Source organism: Rattus norvegicus, chromosome 8 (assembly GCF_036323735.1).
Source record: "Rattus norvegicus strain BN/NHsdMcwi chromosome 8, GRCr8, whole genome shotgun sequence".
Classification (NCBI taxonomy): domain Eukaryota; kingdom Metazoa; phylum Chordata; class Mammalia; order Rodentia; family Muridae; genus Rattus; species Rattus norvegicus.
The window spans coordinates 65,906,596-65,923,833 of NC_086026.1; the positions used below are offsets into that span (position 1 = coordinate 65,906,596).

A 17,238-nucleotide genomic window follows, 5' to 3' on the forward strand; every position below is an offset into this window, starting at 1 on the left:
CCAGGGACCTGGCCATGTTCTCTCTGCCCACAGACACAAGGTGCAGTGAGAAGTAGGTCGGCCAACTGAGCTGCTGTTGGCTTTTCAGACAGGGCCCAAGGATGCTTTCTAGGGACGTGACAAACCACCACCTAACTTGTCACTCTGTTGCCCAGGGCAACCCTCTCCAGGCTGAGTTGGGAGCATTTAGAGTTGGTTTGAACTATACAGTGCAGGTGGAAGCTATTGTCTGGCTCTCCTGGTCAGCTCACGGGTAGTTGGGTCCCAGATCCAAATCCAAGAGACCTCTGCCAAGCCGGTGATAGGCCCCAGAGCATGGCTTAGCGGAAAGATTGAGAGCTGGTGACAGGATCAGTTTGCGCTGTCTTTAGGCTGCCCTAGAATGGCCTCTGACCCTGAGGACTGTACACAGGAAGTGGTATAGATCAGATATTCAATAAACACTTGCGAATAAGACCTGGAGAGAGCTGGTATTCCCAACTTTGTACATGTCCAGGCCAAAGCTGGCGTCTAGGGGGCCTCTCAGCCAGAGGTAGAAGAATCTATTAAGTTTTCCAGCCCAGCCAGTGTCCTAGGAGGAGCCTATCGGAGCCCCAGGAGCTGCCCCTCTCGCTCCCCAGCCCTGAGCCCACGGGGATCCCATCCCACAATGAGAAAATAATGACCATAATGAGAGCAGTCACCCACACACATGTGCACAGCGCTTTACAGGTTACAAAGTGTTTCACATACATCATCTCATCAGTTCCTCACAACAGCCCTGTGAGGTAGGCAGGGCAGGGACAATGTTCCCATTTGTACAGATGTGGAGACTGAGGCCCAAGAGGGCCAGCGACCTGCTCGAGGTCACACAACAGTGAGCAGCAGAGCTGGGACCAGAGGAGAGGAGTCAGCCTGCCTCTGGCTCCTGACTCTTTCCGCCGACTGTACTGTTCCCCAGGAGGACCCCAGCCCGTCCCAGCTTCAGCCACACCCGAGCCTGGCACCCACCTCCCCTTGGTAGTGCTGCCTGGCAGCCAGCAGACAAGCCCCACCCCCCGGGCAGTCCTATCCCCTTCCCTACTTCCTGCAAAAAGCCAGCTAGAGCTGGGCCCTGGAGCTGAGTGCCACCAGGGCTCCAAATGGCGCCTAGCAGAGTGGGCCAGAGGGTGGGGCTGGAATCTCCTTCCCTGTTTTCCTGAGTGATCCCTCCCCACAGGGGAAGAGAAGAGAAAGGAGGAAGAGGAGGAGAAGGAGGAAGAGAAAAACAAGAAACTGAGTTGGAAGAAGGCCCTGGAGCCATCAGGACGTCAAAAGTTTGCATTCCGACTAGCTATAGGAAATAGTTTTTTTCTTTTTTTATTATTTCAAGTTTTCATAAAAATCCATTAATTATTGAAACCCAAGTTACAGAGGAAGTTTGTAACTTTTTTTTTAATTGAATTATTGACTCTGCCGCGTGGTTCGTCGGCTTTGGATTCGTCTGTCAACTCTGGCCCCTATGTAGGCGGGGTCCTCAGGCCTGGCCTTCTGAAATCCTGGTAGAAGGAGGGCAGGCGGTGAGGGCGAGGCTGGCGTGGCAGCGGGGGCGCGTGGGGGGAGGGGAGAGTGTGTGAGGAGGGCAGGGAAAGGTGGGAAGGCCTGGGGGTGAGTGGGCAGCAGCCAGGCACCTTCCCTGCCCAGTGTTCCCCCGGAAGTGGGGGGTCCCTGCGCCCCCACCCTGCCCCATCCTCATATCATCTTCATGTTGAACTTGCGGGGTGCATCAGCTGAGCTGATGCCTGCGTCCGATTTCCGGGGCACATATTCAATTTCGATGTTGTGCTTTGTGTTGCCTTTGCCCCGGCTCCATAGAAACAGCAGCACCAGGCAGAATAGGACCACGCCCAGGAAGGAGATGAAGCCCATGGTGGTGGCGATGATGAGCGTCTTGATGTCGAAGGGGAAAGGCACAGTGGCGCGGGTGCTGTTGGCCTCTCCCTCGCCTGGCTGGTTGGAGATGAAGGCGAAGGTCTTGTTGGGTTGATGGGGCCAGTCAGGCGAGTAGCTGCGCACATGCAAGTGGGCGGGCATGGAGTCGTTGCCGCCTGCATTGGCTGCGATGCACAGGTACGTGCCGTTGTCCTGTACCTGGGCGTAGCGCACCTCCAGCGTGCCATCAGGGAAGACTGTGAGCCGCCCATTGCTCTTGGCTGAGACCAAGTGCTTGCGGGGTGAGAGCCAAAGGATAGCTGGTGGAGGGTCGCCATCTGCCCGGCATACGAACTGCACCGTGTGGCCCTCATCTACAAACACCTGCTGTGCCTTGCGGTCCCGGATGTGGGCCCGGCGGCAGGTGAAGTAGTTGGGTAGGAGCACATCGGGGAAGTCCTTGAACTCCTTGCCCTGGACGAACTCAGGTGTGGCGCAGGTAGGCTGCTGCCTGTTGAAGTTGAGCCGCCAGCGGCGCCGGAACACCCACAGCAGCCGGCAGTCACAGGCCAGTGGGTTGGAGTCCAGAATGAGCGTCTCCAGGTTGCCCACCGAGTGGAAGGCTGACTCCTCCAGGGTGGTCAGCTGGTTGCCAGAAACATTGAGCACACGCAGGTAATTGAGCCCACGAAAGGCGTAGGGCTCCACCACGGCCAGCTGCCCGCCCACCAGTTGGATCTCTTGCAACCGCAGCAGCTCATGCAGCATGGAGCCCTCGATTGTACCGATGGGGTTGTAGGAAAGATTGAGGAAACGGAGATAGACCAGGTGGCGCACTGCCAGATAGGGCACGGCTGTCAGGTTGCAGTGCGTGATAGATAGGGATGTCAGGTTGAGGCCGTAGAGGCAGTTGGGGGTCATGGTGTCCAGGTAGGGCCAGTGGGAGATCTCTAAGACCTTGAGTCGGTACAGCCTCTTGAAGGAGTAGTCCCGTATGGCATTGATGTTGAGGTGTCGTAGCCGCAGGACGATGAGGCCATGCAGGTGGGAGAGTGCCTCAGTGGGGATGGAGGTCAGATTGCATTTCTCCAGCGTCAGCTGTTCCAGGCTGTTGAGGCCGCTGAAGGCTCGATGGGAGATGTAGACGAGGTCATTGTCGCCGACCTCCAGCGACTTGAGGTTGTATAGGTCTTGGAACATGTAGTCTAGCAGGATGACGATCTTGTTCTCGCTGATGTCCAGCTTGGTCAAGTTGCTGAGGCCGGTGAAGACGCCCAGCGGGATGAGCTTCAGGCGGTTGCTGCGAAGCCCCAGCGTCCTCAGGTTGAAGAGGTTGTTGAAGGCGCCCGGCTCCACAGCGCTCACAATGTTCTCATTGAGTTCTAGCTCCTCCAGGTGTGGGAAACTGGCAAACTCGTCCTGGTTGAGTGTCTTGATGCGGTTTTTGCCCAGGTCCAGCAGGCGAGTCTCGGTGGGGATGCCCTCGGGCACCGCCACAAAGCGCTTGCGGTGACAGAGCACTGCTCGGTCCTGCGCTGAGCACTCGCAGCGGGGCGGGCAGCCGGTGGCGGAGCCTGACAGCACAGAGCCCAGGACCAGCAGGAGGATGGGCTGCCAGCAGGCCAGGAGGGGGCTGGGCATGCTTCTCATACCCCCTGCCAGCATCCTCTCGCTCACCTGCAGCCGGAAGCAAGCACAGGACAAAGGTGGCGATGAGCAGGCAGTGCTGGGATAGACCCCGCCCCACCCCCATCCCAGATGGAAAGGTTGCAGAAGGAGGGGCAGTGCCATCTCGTTTAGGGTTCACTGGCAGTTCACTTTAGACATGTCCTGAGTCTCAACTCACCCAGGGCTTCCTCAGGGATAAAGCCAGCCTTGGTGAGCTACTCTGATTCACAGAGGATCAAAGGGCTCCAGGCCAGGTTTCTGGAAATAGTCCTGAAGAGGAAGGAAGAACGCAAATGGACCCAGCCCACGGGGCACGCCTCCCTGCCAGACACCATCGGACTTTCCGCCCAACTCTGCCACTGAGTCCGGGGAGGCTTAGAAGCCCTGTGTACCTGTAGAAGACACTAAATCTGCTCCAGGATGGGGCTCTACCCAGAAGCCAGGACCCAGTCAGAGAGCCTCTGCAGAAAGATCCCACTGGGGATCCCGTGGGTCCTGTGAGCCCTGGAGCACCTCTTCTACAAGGGTCTAGCCCTGACTGCATCAGCTACTCAGCCCAGGGCATGAATGCTTTCTGCTTCCTGGCCTTAAGCCTGGCATTCTTCCTAAAATATCATTTCTCTAGACTGCAGGAATCCTGGCTTGAAGACCCAGGAAGTCTGGGGCTTTCCTCATCCCTGAGATGCAGGTTGTCCCGTTTCAGAAGTCCTGCCCATTCACCTCTCTGGGTTTCCATCATCTTTTCCCTCCGCAGGGCTTTTCTGGAGTTAACGGTTTGACCTCCAAGACCAGGGCAGACAGTTTTACCCACCCACACTGTACCACCGAGTGTGCCAGGCTGGTGAAGGCTGGGTCCCAAGACATGCTGAACTTGGTGGGAGGCGACAGAGAGATGGGAGTGGGAACTGCTGGAGGCTGCAGGTGGAACGATCCAGGAGTGTGCAGGAACCAACCCTGCAGAGCTTTCCCGTTCCTGGTGCTGCCTGCCCTTGTCCTCTGTGGGAACTGGCTTGGTGATGGGGTGGGGAGGAACCAAGAGGTGTTCAGGGATGGACCAAAGCAATGGTCCACTACAGCCTTCTGCCACCAGAGAGATGAAAACCGTCTGCTGCCCATCACCCTTGCCTCTGGCCCTAGTGGGCTGCACTGCTGCATGCTGTCTAGCACTCATGGCTCTGTAGAGCCTACTGCAGCATGGGGAGGCCAGGCTTGGGAATTCTATCTGTGCCCAATCTGTGTTCTTCCTCACCTCTTGACACAGCTTCTGCCCTCAAGCCACAATTTATCATAGTTGTCATCCATGGCAAGTGAGGCTCCGAGAGACCGTGACTGTCACTCAACCACTAGCGGGGACCAGTGCAGACTAGAAGCTCCAGCTACACACACTTTCAATGCTCTACCGGTCTCCAAGAGCTGACAGGTACTTCCTGGTTGTTGATCGACTAAGTGACTGATTAACCAGAGAGAACTCATGGTGTCATTGACATGTTATGGAATCTGCACAGTTTTGTTATCCCCAAGGGCTTTGCCACCCACCCCCTTCCTCCCTCTCATTCTCTCTCCGGATTCCTCTGTGTCTGAGCCTCTCCCTACCCTGCCCCCACAGGACCACTTTCCACAGTCACACACGCTCCAGTGACCCACCAGAAAAGCAAACATCCTGACAGGCAATCAATAAGTAATTGGGCCAGCAGCTGGGGCTGGTGTGGGTGTGAGGCTGGGGACCTCAGGAGGTAAATAGGACTTTTAGTGTCCATCTCAGTCAGGCCTGGGCTAGCCTGGGAGCTGCCGGAGAAGAGGAGGAAGTAGGGAGATGGGAAGAGTAAGGACACCGAGATGTTGGCAAACCCTTCATGCACATCTGTACAGCATCTGAATCTACCCATCACCTCCCACTCCACAAAGCCACATACTGCCTCCACTTGGCCCTGCACACCCAGCCTCTAAGCCATTTCCTTTTGGGGAACTGTCCCAAAGGCCTTTTCATCCTTCCACACCAAAGACCACCTCCCCGACAAAGTCATCTGTGAGTCACTCAGATGTCATCTCTTGCCTACAACACAGAGACACTTGAGTCTTCCTAGTAGTGGCATGTGATTGTGGTGCATCTCACTTCATTCCAAATGACAGTCGGCCTGACCGAGAGAACTTCAGGTGAAAGAGGATGGTAGGAAAAGAGGAGGGGGTGGTAGGGGGTGATGTCATGCATAAGGAAAGGGGGGGGAGAGTGTCCTGGCAGCTGAACAAAGTGGGAAACAGATTCCAACGCCTCAGCCTATGCCAGCCACCACGTGACATATGTTCAACTCTGGGTCACACTGCTGCTGTCCCCGCAGAGGCTGTGTCACCTGCCATCGGGAATTGCCCAAGAACTCACGCTGTGTGGAAGGCAACATGTGATCAAGAAGAGGTTGCTATGGGGAATGGAAATCCCTCTGCCAGGGCCACTGAACTAGGAAACCTGGGAAAAGCTGGGCAGCCTTGCCCTGTACAGCTACCATTCCGAGCCAGGCCGTTAGCCACAGAATAGCAGGCCATGTGCCATGAGGTCAGATGTAAGCCCCGAATTGCCTCTTCTGTGTGTAAGCACATATGTGTGTGAGTGCATGTTTATATGTGTGCATGTGGAGGCCAGAGGTCAACGTCAGGTGGCGCCTTCTCTCACTTTCCACCTTATACCTTCACGCAACAGCTCTCACTGAGTCTGGCATTTACCAATTCAGCTGGACTGGTTGACCAACAAGCTCTGGGGATCCCTGTCCTTACCTCCCCAGCACTGGGATTGCAGGTAAACACCACCGTACTTGGCACTTTAGGTGGGATCTGAACCCAGGCCTCATGTTTTCATGGTAAGCATTTTACAGACTGGGCTATCTCCCCGGCCTGTCAACCTTCGTCTTTTACAGGTGGCTGTCCTGAAAGGTAGGGAAACTGAGGCCCCGAGAGGCTAGAGTACCTGCTCATACCAGCACAGTGGCAGCAGAGCATGCTGAGTGTAGGCTTCTAGACACACAGTCCTACAGGGTGTGTTGGGGTCACCCAGGCTACTGAGCGGGCAGTGTGTAACTCATCCCTGGGACCTGGCGGCCCAAGGCTGCTCCTGTACTTTTCAGGGTGCTTTATGCTTTTTAATCAGTGCTTTAATTCCGATCCTTGCCCCCTGAAGGGCTTCTCATGAGGGCAAGAACTCAAAATTGGAACAATAAATACAAAGAAAATAAACATCAGAGACAGGCAGGTGGCAGATAGAGGATCGCAGTGCCCAGGGCGTGATGCCCAGACCCTGCAGTAGTCTGAATCCTCCCCAAAGTGAGGCTGGGAAGCAGTTGAGCTATCAGTGTAGCTCAAGATGGGGCTCTGAACTTTTCCTGCAGCAGGGCTGCCACAACTTTTTCTAATGTCCCGGGGTAGACATGGCCTGGCTCAGACACTGCTGCCTGACACTGGTCATTTGCAGTTCTCCAGCCTATGGTTTACCCTGGGCAATGCCTGCTCTTCCTAGCCCTCTTCACGTATCATCAGACATTGGGTTTCAGAGTCTCATGGAATGGACACCCAAAACGCTGGACAGTGAAACATCCTTGTCTGAAGACAGAGGAGGGTGAAGACATGAGCGGAAGTTTCATCAGGGCTGAGAGGGTCTATGTGAGCCCCGGGCTGCTCAGCTCCCCTGATGGGAGCTCCTTCACACTGGGACTCTGGTGGGGAGAACTGCTGGTGGTGGAGGAAAGGGTGTGGAATTCCTCACAACGTGGACTGGGCCCACGTTGCCCCATAGGCAGTGTCTGATGGCTTCTGGGTGCAGCACTAAGCCAGGCTCACAAAGCTTGTCAGAAATGGGAAGGGACTAACACACTGGGGAAGAGCAGCTGTAGGCTGCATGGATGGAGCTTTTCACACCACCTCAGAAACCCAGGAGACAGGGGTCTCAAGGGCATTTTGCACTCATTTTACAGTCGAGAAACCAAGGTGCAGGAAGGGACTCACTTGCATCAGCATGAGGCCACAAAGCCAGGAGGCAGCAGCACTCTGTCCCTCTGGTGGGTCTGCTGGTCTTGGGAGCGCCAGCTGCCTGGTGTGTGTGTGTGTGTGTGTGTGTGTGTGTGTGTGGTGTGCACACGCACAAGCGTGCACGAGTGTGCACACACCTGTTCAAGGGCACGCATGAGGGTCCTATTAAAATGTGGCCCAGAGAAGCAGGAATCTGCTGGTCCTCAGAGAGCCACGTATTTAGTCCTTGCAGTACATGGGCCTCCTGGCATGTGTTTAGTGATTCTCTACTTGGCTGCCTGGGAACCCACACCCCTGTTTGGACCCAAGTCTCTCCTCCTTTGGGATAAGCTGCAGCATGGGTGGAAGGCTTAGGTATGCTGGGCTCTCTGTTGGTATCTCACGGTGCTCACTCAGAATTCCTTAGGAGTGGCAGTCCCCTGGACTTCTGGGCACATTGCTTTTGGGCACAGGAAGGTCTGTGGTGTGGCAGAGTTGGCAGGCTAGCTAGAGGACTCCCTAGAGTACTCAGCCTCACTATCCATAAAGGATCACGTGGAAGAGAAGAGAGGTGACAGAAGAGAGTCACATGGTTTTCATAGGATGGATCAGAGAGGCGGAAAGACAAGTGGGTGGTGGGTGAGAGATGGGCACGGGGACAGGGAAGTGGCAAAACGGCAACAGGAAGAGAGAGATTTAGGCTTGGTGGTGTGTGTCTTTAATCCCAGCACCAGGGAGGCAGAGGCAGGCAGGTCTTTGTGAGTTCTAGGCTAGCCTGGTCTGTACAGCCAGAGTGACACAGTGAAACCCCGCAAAACAAGGTATCAGTTGTGGGTGGAACCAGAGCCTGCACAGGGACCATGTGTGTGGCCTCTACCTCACACTGTATGACGTCCAGTTGTCAGACTGGGGCCTGTTAACCTAGCCTGTTCTCACCACTGCCCCTGCAGGGGATTTGATCAGCTAGCCATCTTTTTTTTTTTTTTTTTTGGTTCTTTTTTTCGGAGCTGGGGACCGAACCCAGGGCCTTGTGCTTCCTAGGCAAGCGCTCTACCACTGAGCTAAATCCCCAACCCCTCAGCTAGCCATCTTTAGATGGGCAGACGGAAGCTAATGAGAAAGTGAGGGGACTCAGTCACCAAAGAACAAAAGAAGCCAGGTAAAGCTTGGGCCTCTCAAGGCAGCTTTGCTCCCAGTTGCTGACTTGCTGGGGCCTTTCTTTGTCTTCAGCCTCAGTGGATCCATGTTAAGCATGATATTGCCAGTTACATGTTGCCTGTTCACTGGCAGCTAGGACCAAGAGGCTGGGGCAGTATAGTACCCTTCTAGAGACATTCCACAGCAACCTGTTGGTTCTCCTCAACATGACGGGTCTGTAAAACTTTCAGCTGGTGGGGCCTCTCTGGAGCATTGCTCCTAGTCTCTCTCCTTCTCCCTTTCTCTATGGCCCCCAGATTAACATGCTAGGTGGATTTCATTCAACTCTGCACTCCTAGCCTCTCCCACCTCAACTAGTCAAAGAATCACACCACTCTTGGGGCAGCCCCTGAAACACTAGGCATAGGATTCAACCCTGTCCCCGGACACCTAATCTCAAAAAGGTATTCGGAAAGAGAAGTAGAGAGGGCAGAGAAAGGAAGCCAGCCAGAGAAAGGAAGGTATGATGGAGGAGGTGGTTTGTGGCCAGGCCAATCTGAAAGCGTGTGAGACTCCCATTGGGGCTCTCATGCCCCAAATCCTGGCCCAGTCCCTGGGCTCCTTTAAGACGCTCCATTCTGGTTGTTCTGACTCATCCCTGCCGAGGTGTGAATGGCTGATAATGGTTCAAGGAGGGAGCTGCTAATGGGGGGGGGGGTGTAGTGTTAGTCTGCAGGGCTAAGCTGAGAGCCCAGGAGCAGGCCACCTGGACCCAGGGGAGGGGGACCCTGAGAGGAGGATCAGCAACTAGACTGAGCTGTAAAGAAGTGCTGTCTTGGCTGGAACAGCCCAGAGTGTCCTCTTCTGGCTGCACTCACCCCTAGCTACCTCCCTCACCCCCAACAGGAGAGAGAAATCAACCTGGAAGAAAATTGAGGTCACGTCCTTTGTCGTGCATAATTTTTTATTTTCCTCCAGCTCTTGATTCTGGCAAAGACTTGCTAGGCTCCCAAGGTGTTATGTGCACACACACAGAGAAAACACTAGTATACATGTGTGATACAGAGAGAACACCAAAGCGTTTGTGGGTGAGGGATCACCTGGCTGGGTTCCACCAGCCCTGCCAGCCTCTCTGGCACCCTGGGAAATTCAGTCTTTTCCCTAATGTGTTTACCTGGCTTGTGGCTGAAGGACACCAATGGGATGAACTGCTTACCTATCAGCCTAGGTCAAGTGAGGTCAGGCCAGTCTCCAGGCACCTTGGCTGTCCTCAACTCCCTGGGCTGCCCTGGAGGAGCATCTGGCCCCTGAGTGCAGGGGAGAGAGGCCCCTGCCCACTTCACCCAAGCACAGCCTGTCTCGGGAGCCGCCAGCCTTCCGGCAAGCCCACAACCTTAGGCCATTTGTGGGATAAATTATGAATTTTAATTGTCAAAGCATCTTAGTGTTTAAAGGCTTCTATATATAGGGCCTAGAGAAAGTCAGCTATGGTGACCAAGCGCTCACTGGCTGTATCCTGGATCCCAGCCAGGGCACCTCATCCTGCTTTGTGATCCTGGGAGACGACAGGATGGCTTTTGGAGCTTGCCATTCACTTTACAGGGTCACGTGTGCTGGGTCTGCCTCATTAGAGAGCACTCCCTTTTTTGAATGGGAACTGTCCCCTAGGTGAAGAGATGCTGGCCAAGCCTAGGTGAGGTGATGATAGAGAAACTCATAGGGAAACCCAGGACCTGCACCTCCATGTGACCCTTCCGATCTGAGATGCTAATCTACACCCTTAGGGGCAGAAAGGCACCCATAAAGCCCCCTAGCCCGTCCTCCATCCAAGCAGGAATTCAGCTATTCCATCCCCTTACTCCCTGGGGCCTCTCAAGATGCCCTAGCTTACCACCATCTACAGAGCCCCAATCCTTGAGAGAGATGAGCATAGATCCACATGTTGGAGCAGGCCAAACTTGAGGGGAAGCAGCAGGGACTGCGGTGAACTAGCAGTTGGATCAATATGGTGATGGATGCTGGGAACCTCCTGGAGGGCACCTGGCATTGGGCGTCCTATGGAAAGAACATCTACCTATTCAGACCGGGGAGATTCCATGGGTGGAAAGTTGGAAACAACTAGTTACATCAGTGCATGCCTTTAATCTTAGCACTTGGGAAGCAGAGGCAGGGGGATCTCTGTGAGTTTGAGGACAGCTTGTTCAACCTAGTTCCAGGCCACCCAACACTATATAGAGTGATCCAAAATACTGGAAACACAGAGAGGAACTGTGAATCTGTTCAACGTCACGGCGCGGTAGGAACTCTGGATAATCTAGACTCTGCCTCACCTTCCTTAGTGTCCTACAAACGTGCAGACAAAGCAGAGTAGCTCACACACAACCAGTCAACTGGTATTATCTTCACAATCGCTTAGGAGGCTGGTATGCTTCTCCCAGTTCTCCTGATCAGGGAGCCGAGAGAGGCACAGAGAAATCATATCATTGCTGAAAGTCAAACAGCAACAAAGGACAGAGCTAGGGTTTGCTCTACCTCTGCTTGTCTTGACAGCTCTTCTAGAGACCTGCAAACTCTTGAGGTGCTCTTACCCCCTGAGACCATAATCTCTCCATTTGCAAAGGGGCTGGAAGACTCCTGTGGCCTCACCAGGTTGGACACAGAGCTCATGAAGACGGAAAAGAGGCATTTATACTGAGCATGTAGTAAGCATGACGGCCTCACTGGCCCTGAGCGCATCAAACCCACTGAACTGATGAGCAAACTGAGGTTGGGATGTTAGGTCAAGACCCTGAGCCAGTCTGAATCCAGAGGAACCGCATCTTGGAGACCACCATACAGATGAGAAAATTTGGTCTAAGAGCGCCAGAGGCTGCCCACTATCGCAGGCCTACCTTTTTTGTACACAGTTACTACTTTCTCTGCCATTCCAATGTGGCCATATATCTCATGGTGGCGCCAGGTCGTGGGTGAATGATGGCTTTGGACACTCATGCTTCACAAAAGGGGGAAACCAAAACCCTGATACATCATAAAGCAAGATCTGCTGACTTTTTTATGTCACGGTTAGACAACCTTTAAATAAAAACACCACACTCTTCCTAGCATTGGCTGGTCAAGCTCTCTCTGCTCAGTCCTGGCCAGCCCCTTGCAAACGCCCATTCTTCCCACATGGTAAACTGAGCTCATGCCAGGGGGCTGGTAGATCCTCTGGTCAGACACAGGCTATGCTGGGCCCTGCACAGTTGGGTGACCACTAAGTTGCCATGACACAGTCCACACGAGGTGAGAACCATTGCAAATCTCTAAGAACAGTGTCAAGGCTGAAGATATCAAGTGTCCATGGCTGGCACAGAGAGATGAGCCAGGACAGTGAGTGGAACCAGACAACAGGGAGGTGGATGAGCAGCTTGCCCTGGCCTCACTGTGAGCGGCCTGTCTTAGGATGCATGCAAGCAGAGGCCTTTCTGGAAGCTGCATCTCATCGGCCTCTCTTGGCTCTGAGATATCCACATCCTGGATCCAAGCCAAGGGACTAGAGATAGCGCCCCCACCCATATCTGCAGGCCTGCTCACTCAGGACCATGTGGAAAAGGGATGCTGGCTAGGCCCCTGCCCCCTCTCCAGGCCGAGAGTGACTCTCCGCAGAGGACAGCAGCAGAGGAGGTGGTAGGGCGAGATTAATTCCCTGAAACGGAAAAAAAAAAAAAAAAACAGAAAAAACACACACACACCACACACCCTAATAACATGTAATAAGAGGTTGGAGATGAGGAACAATGCCCTGGTAATGTCACCCTGGCGGCAATCAATTTGGGTGTCACATGAAATAGGCATAATTATTCCGCCAGCCCTGGCGCTTGTCTCTAACCAGCTCCAGGGGCCCAGGCCTGGGCGGGAAGGCGGGTGAAATCAATTGTGTGTACACCGGGCTGGCAGGGAAGTTACTCCAACTTAGCCTGTCAGCACCTGGCTTCTTAGTTCCTCTGCCGGGCCTTGTGGTTTAGGGACCCTTGGATAGCCAGGAGCCATCTTGCTCGGTCACCCTTCATTCATTGCACGGGCAAGAGCCATCAGAGAGGGCGCCTCAGAGAGTTGTGAATGCACACATCTGGCTATCCAGCTGTTGGTCACCACACCCTTCCCGTCACCAGTCCCAGCCTCATGTCAGTGCGAGGGTACAGGAAGGGATCTTCAGAGAGCTGAGCACAGGCTCCCTGTACCTCCTGAGCCAGGTCAGTCCTTCCCACCCTGAAGTAGACCCAGAGACACTGGGTCTCCCAGAATTCCTCTCCTTTTGTTCTTGCTGCATGGGGACATAAGCCTTGCTCTGCCTTCATTTCCAGTTCCGTGGGGTCCCCTCCCACCACTCCTGTCCACTCAAGCTCAGAATTTTTACAGACAATACCGCCATGCCAGAGGAAACTGACCTTCGTGGGGGAAGAGGGGAAAAACCCCTGAGTGAACATCCGACCCACACTGGATGCTGCCTGCCCCAACCCCCTTTCATACACTACCAGCCTTGAATCCCAGAAACACAAATCGAGGCTTTAATGAAATCCCACTTTGCACTCATTCAATCCAGAAGAAAAAAAAAAATCAAGACAGCCGACAGACAGCGTGGAGTTGTCTGGGGATGGGAGCAGTGGGAGTGGCCGCCCTCTGTGGCGGGGGGCTGGGGAGTAAAGTGGTCCAACCAATTTGGAAAACACATCGGCACAGTTCCCAGGAAAGCACCGTTCCCAGGAAAGCCAAACAGGAACATGTCATGCAGGCCAACAGTTCAGGGCACTTCCCACACTGCCTGCCTGGGGAGACAGGGAGAGGGGGTTTGTGGCAGCACTCAGTAACAGAAAAAGTAACTCTCGGAGCCAGAAAGAGTAACAGCCCAAATGCTCACTGATAGGAGGGCCAGGAATACACTGTGTTACATTCAAGTGACAACCAAATCCACCAGGGAAAAATGAATGGGTGCTGAATATCCACTACCATTTGCAATGACGTGATAATGAGTGAAAAAGCCAGTTCCAGAGGACTGTATTTGTTTATGCTTTATAGAGAGCTAAAAAAAAAAATAACTAAAAATGCCCGAGTTCTTCTATAGCTAAATAGATTGTTTTATTTCGGGGCTGGGAATTGAACCCAGAGCATCAGGCACATTAGACAGGTGTCCTACCATTGAGCCACAGCCTCAGCCCCAAAGGCAAGAAGCAAGAGAAATCTAGGCACACAATGTAGGGTGGTAATTGTCTCAGTAAAAGGAGTCGAGGGTGAAGTGTGGAGAAGTACGCCGGAAGAAGAGAAGTCTAATCGCTGCAGTCGGAGAGTTGGGTCACATGTTCACTATGCTATCACGAGCACCACTACGATTTATTTTATTCATTATTTTTGTGTGTGTGTCACTATGTGTAGCCTTGGATAGCATAAAACTTACTATGTAGACCAGGCTGGCCTTGAATTCACAGAGATCCACCGGCCTCCACCTCCCAAGGGCTGGTATGGCGGGGGTGTGTCACCACGCCTTGGCAAGTACTACTATCTTTAATACGAATGCATGGATCAACAAGTTAGCCGGCTAGGCCTGGACCAGTAGGCACAGCTTCCACCCATGGTCAGGAGGAGAGCACTTTAGAGTGAGCTCACGCCTCCAAGATGGGGGCCTTTGACAGGTCACTCCGCCCTTCTGTTTGTTTTCTCACCTATAAAACCACATCTCAGCACCACCTACAATGAGAAAACCGGAAGCACATAGCTGATATAAACTGAGTAGCTGGTGCTCATTAAGCACTCACTGTGCGCTCTGCATCCATCTAAGCGCACTCATTGTGTGTATCAGCACACTTAATTGCCATCACCTCCACTAAGGTAGAGACTGGTTAACTCCACTTTACTGGAAGGGACATGGAGGCCCAGAGAAGTTAAGTAAGTTACCCAAAGTCACAGAACTAGGCAGTGGTGGAGCTGAGGCTCCCAGGTCCACTCTCACCGTGAGGTGGGTGACACTGGGGACGCTGTACACTCAGCAGAGCCTCTATTGGCCCACGGCACTCGGAGATAAGCACTTATCCGTTCCTCACACAGAGGTCAGAATCAAGAGGCCTCAAACCTGTTTAGAAGTGACCCTGCCTTTTCAAAGCTTCCTTTGGAGAGACCCCTTACTCTAGAAACCCCCAATTCCCGTGTCACTGCAAAACCTGATGCTACGTCAGGACTCGACCAGCTCCACAGAGAAACTCCCACTTCTGGAGCACTGTGCGTTGGCTCTCTCCAGTCTACCTGGGACATTTTTAGTGCGTATCTAGCTCTACTCATTCATGCAGCTAAGGAGTCTATGTCCCCTCCAGGTTGCCCTTGCCAGGAGGTCCTAGGGCCTCATGGCATCTTTCCCTCGTCCAGAAGGTTGCCTAGATACTAGGGTAACCCACGAGGTCTACCCAGGAGCCAAGCAGGCAGCTCAGCGGGATGTTCAGAATAAACGCATGAATGAATGGGCTGCTATGCCATCATCTGTGAAACCAATGTGGCTCCTTAGAGCTGCGGGCACTAAGAGCAGCTAGGGGAGGCTTTTGGAAGGAGAGGGCCTTTTAGGAAGGGATGCTAGACCAAGCCAAGAGAGGATTCAGGCATATGGGGAAGACTGGTAGGGACAGAACAAGATCCAGTCAGTAGGCTTGTCCTGGGAGGGGAACTTGGGGCTGGAAAGTCATACACACACAAAAGCCAGACCAAGATTCTCGCCTGCAGGGCCAGCCTTCTGCTTTCACAGGCACCTAACAGTGGTTCAGCGAAGCTATCAGAACACAGGACCTGCTCAACTTTTTTGCTAAGCAACAGCTCATTCTGGGGGAGGAGGGCAGGGGTTCTCTAGAATTCTGAGTTCAAAAATTAAAACAAACATACAATTGTCTAGATTGAGAAATGGATGTTTAGAGACGGATGGAAAAGATGAGTCCTCAGGATCAAAGAGGATCGTGACAGGTAGACGTCTCTCTACAGTCTTCTCAGGCTCGAGGATCCCTCCACTCACAAGGCATCAACCTCAGCATGCAGCACACACCCATCCCGTAAAGGCTGCTTCCTAACCCTCACTTGCTCCAGGTCTAGGAAACATCAGGGTATGATGGAGCTCTGCCCAAGGCTGTCTCATATACACTTTAGCTAGGGATGGGGGAAGGGACGTAGAGCCAAGAGCCCCACCAGGTGTGTGGGGGGTCCTGCCCTTCTTAGGCCGGGTGGTTGGGTGTTGCCCTCGGGTCTTCTGAGGCCGTGTGCCTTTTCCCTGGCACCTTCAGCATGGCTCCAATGCTTTCTTTGCCTCTCCTTTCTATCACCTCCCTCTTGCCTCCCAAGCAAACCATGTGCCAGCACCCTCCCAGGGGTTGAGGACTCTGTACCCCTCTTGGCCCACACAAGGACAAAGGGCCAGGAGCAGTGGAACACCCACCACCCCTCATTAGCAGTCCTCAGTGGGGCCAGGTAAACCCCAGGATCTCTGCCAGCTTGGTGCCCCTGAGCTCCCTTGGCACCAAGGCCCGTGCTAAAGTCGTTGGCATAATGGCCAGCAGGGCTGAGCCCAGAGCCGGGAACCAGGAGAGCTGGGCGCCCTCTGGCTGTCCAAGCCCAGCCAAGGACTGAGGAAAGGCTGGGCTGGCAGAAAGGGGCTGGCCCAGATGGTCCTGCCCCCACCGCAGCCTCTTGCACTCCCACCCACCAGGGCAGAGCTGTTCCCATCTTCCATGTGCCCCAGTCGCCACTGCACCCACCCACCACAGGGCATTTGAGAACAAAGGGGAGGTGCAGCCACAACAAGAGCTGGTCAGGGGCTGGTCAGGGACCCCAGCAATAAGAGACCTCAGGGGACTGCCCACCTACCTGGCCCCACCCCTCTTCAAAGTGGGACCCACCCAGAAAGAAACATCTGGTTGTCTTAGAGGGCAGGAAGCCCAAAACCCACCCGAATAGGGTGTGTTTGGGGGACATACACAAGAGGCTCCTTCCTCACCTCCCCCTTCTCAGCAGGCTCCCACTTCCCACCCATTTCCCTCGGTATGAAAAGTGGGGCAGGAGGAGGTGAGAAGCCGGGCTGAACGCAGACAAAGGGGAGCCCCGAAGGTTCCTGGGTCTTCCTCAACTGGACTCCCCCCCTCCCTTTTCTTCCGCCCTCCACCTCCCTTTCACCCAGGAGGAGCGAGAAAGGAGCCAGAAAGAGGCTGACAAGGCTCTTGTGGAGAGAGGGGCAATCCGAGCAGGAGCTTGGGGAGAAACTGTTTGCTAGCCGTGTCCCCAAGCGGGGGGGTGGTCTCTGGTCCACCGAAGGAGACTCACCCAGGGCTCAGAGAACGTATCCTCTTAGGTGACCATTGCCCAGAGTGGGAGAATGATTTAGGGGGCACCAGGGCAGGAATGGAAAAGAATGGTAGGGATGACCACGGGTCCCAGCTTGCCAACCTGGGATCTGTTAGGACCGGCGGAAGGGAAATGGGAAAATCATTTGAAACTTGAGGGTCAGGCCTGCGACCCCAAAGGGGGTCTGGGTGGTACAAGGTGTCCTACATA

The 17,238-nt window shown here is 54.1% G+C and overlaps 1 protein-coding gene across 8 annotated transcripts in view; it reads right to left on the reverse strand.

The window, feature by feature from the left end:
* Nucleotides 1–679: 679 nt before the first annotated feature.
* Lingo1 (leucine rich repeat and Ig domain containing 1) overlaps nt 680–17,238 on the reverse strand; it is a 182,211-nt gene continuing 165,652 nt past the window's right edge. For 5 of the 8 annotated variants that reach the window (XM_008766270.4, XM_017595647.3, XM_039081468.2 and 2 more), the window contains one exon: nt 680–3,567. In XM_008766270.4, coding sequence (XP_008764492.1) covers nt 1,711–3,555 — 1,845 coding nt within the window. In that variant the 5' untranslated portion in view covers nt 3,556–3,567 and the 3' untranslated portion in view covers nt 680–1,710. Of the gene's footprint in view, nt 3,568–3,736; nt 3,829–17,238 lie in introns of all 8 variants that reach the window. The other 3 variants (XM_017595646.3, XM_006243120.5, NM_001100722.1) reach the window with 2 other exon arrangements.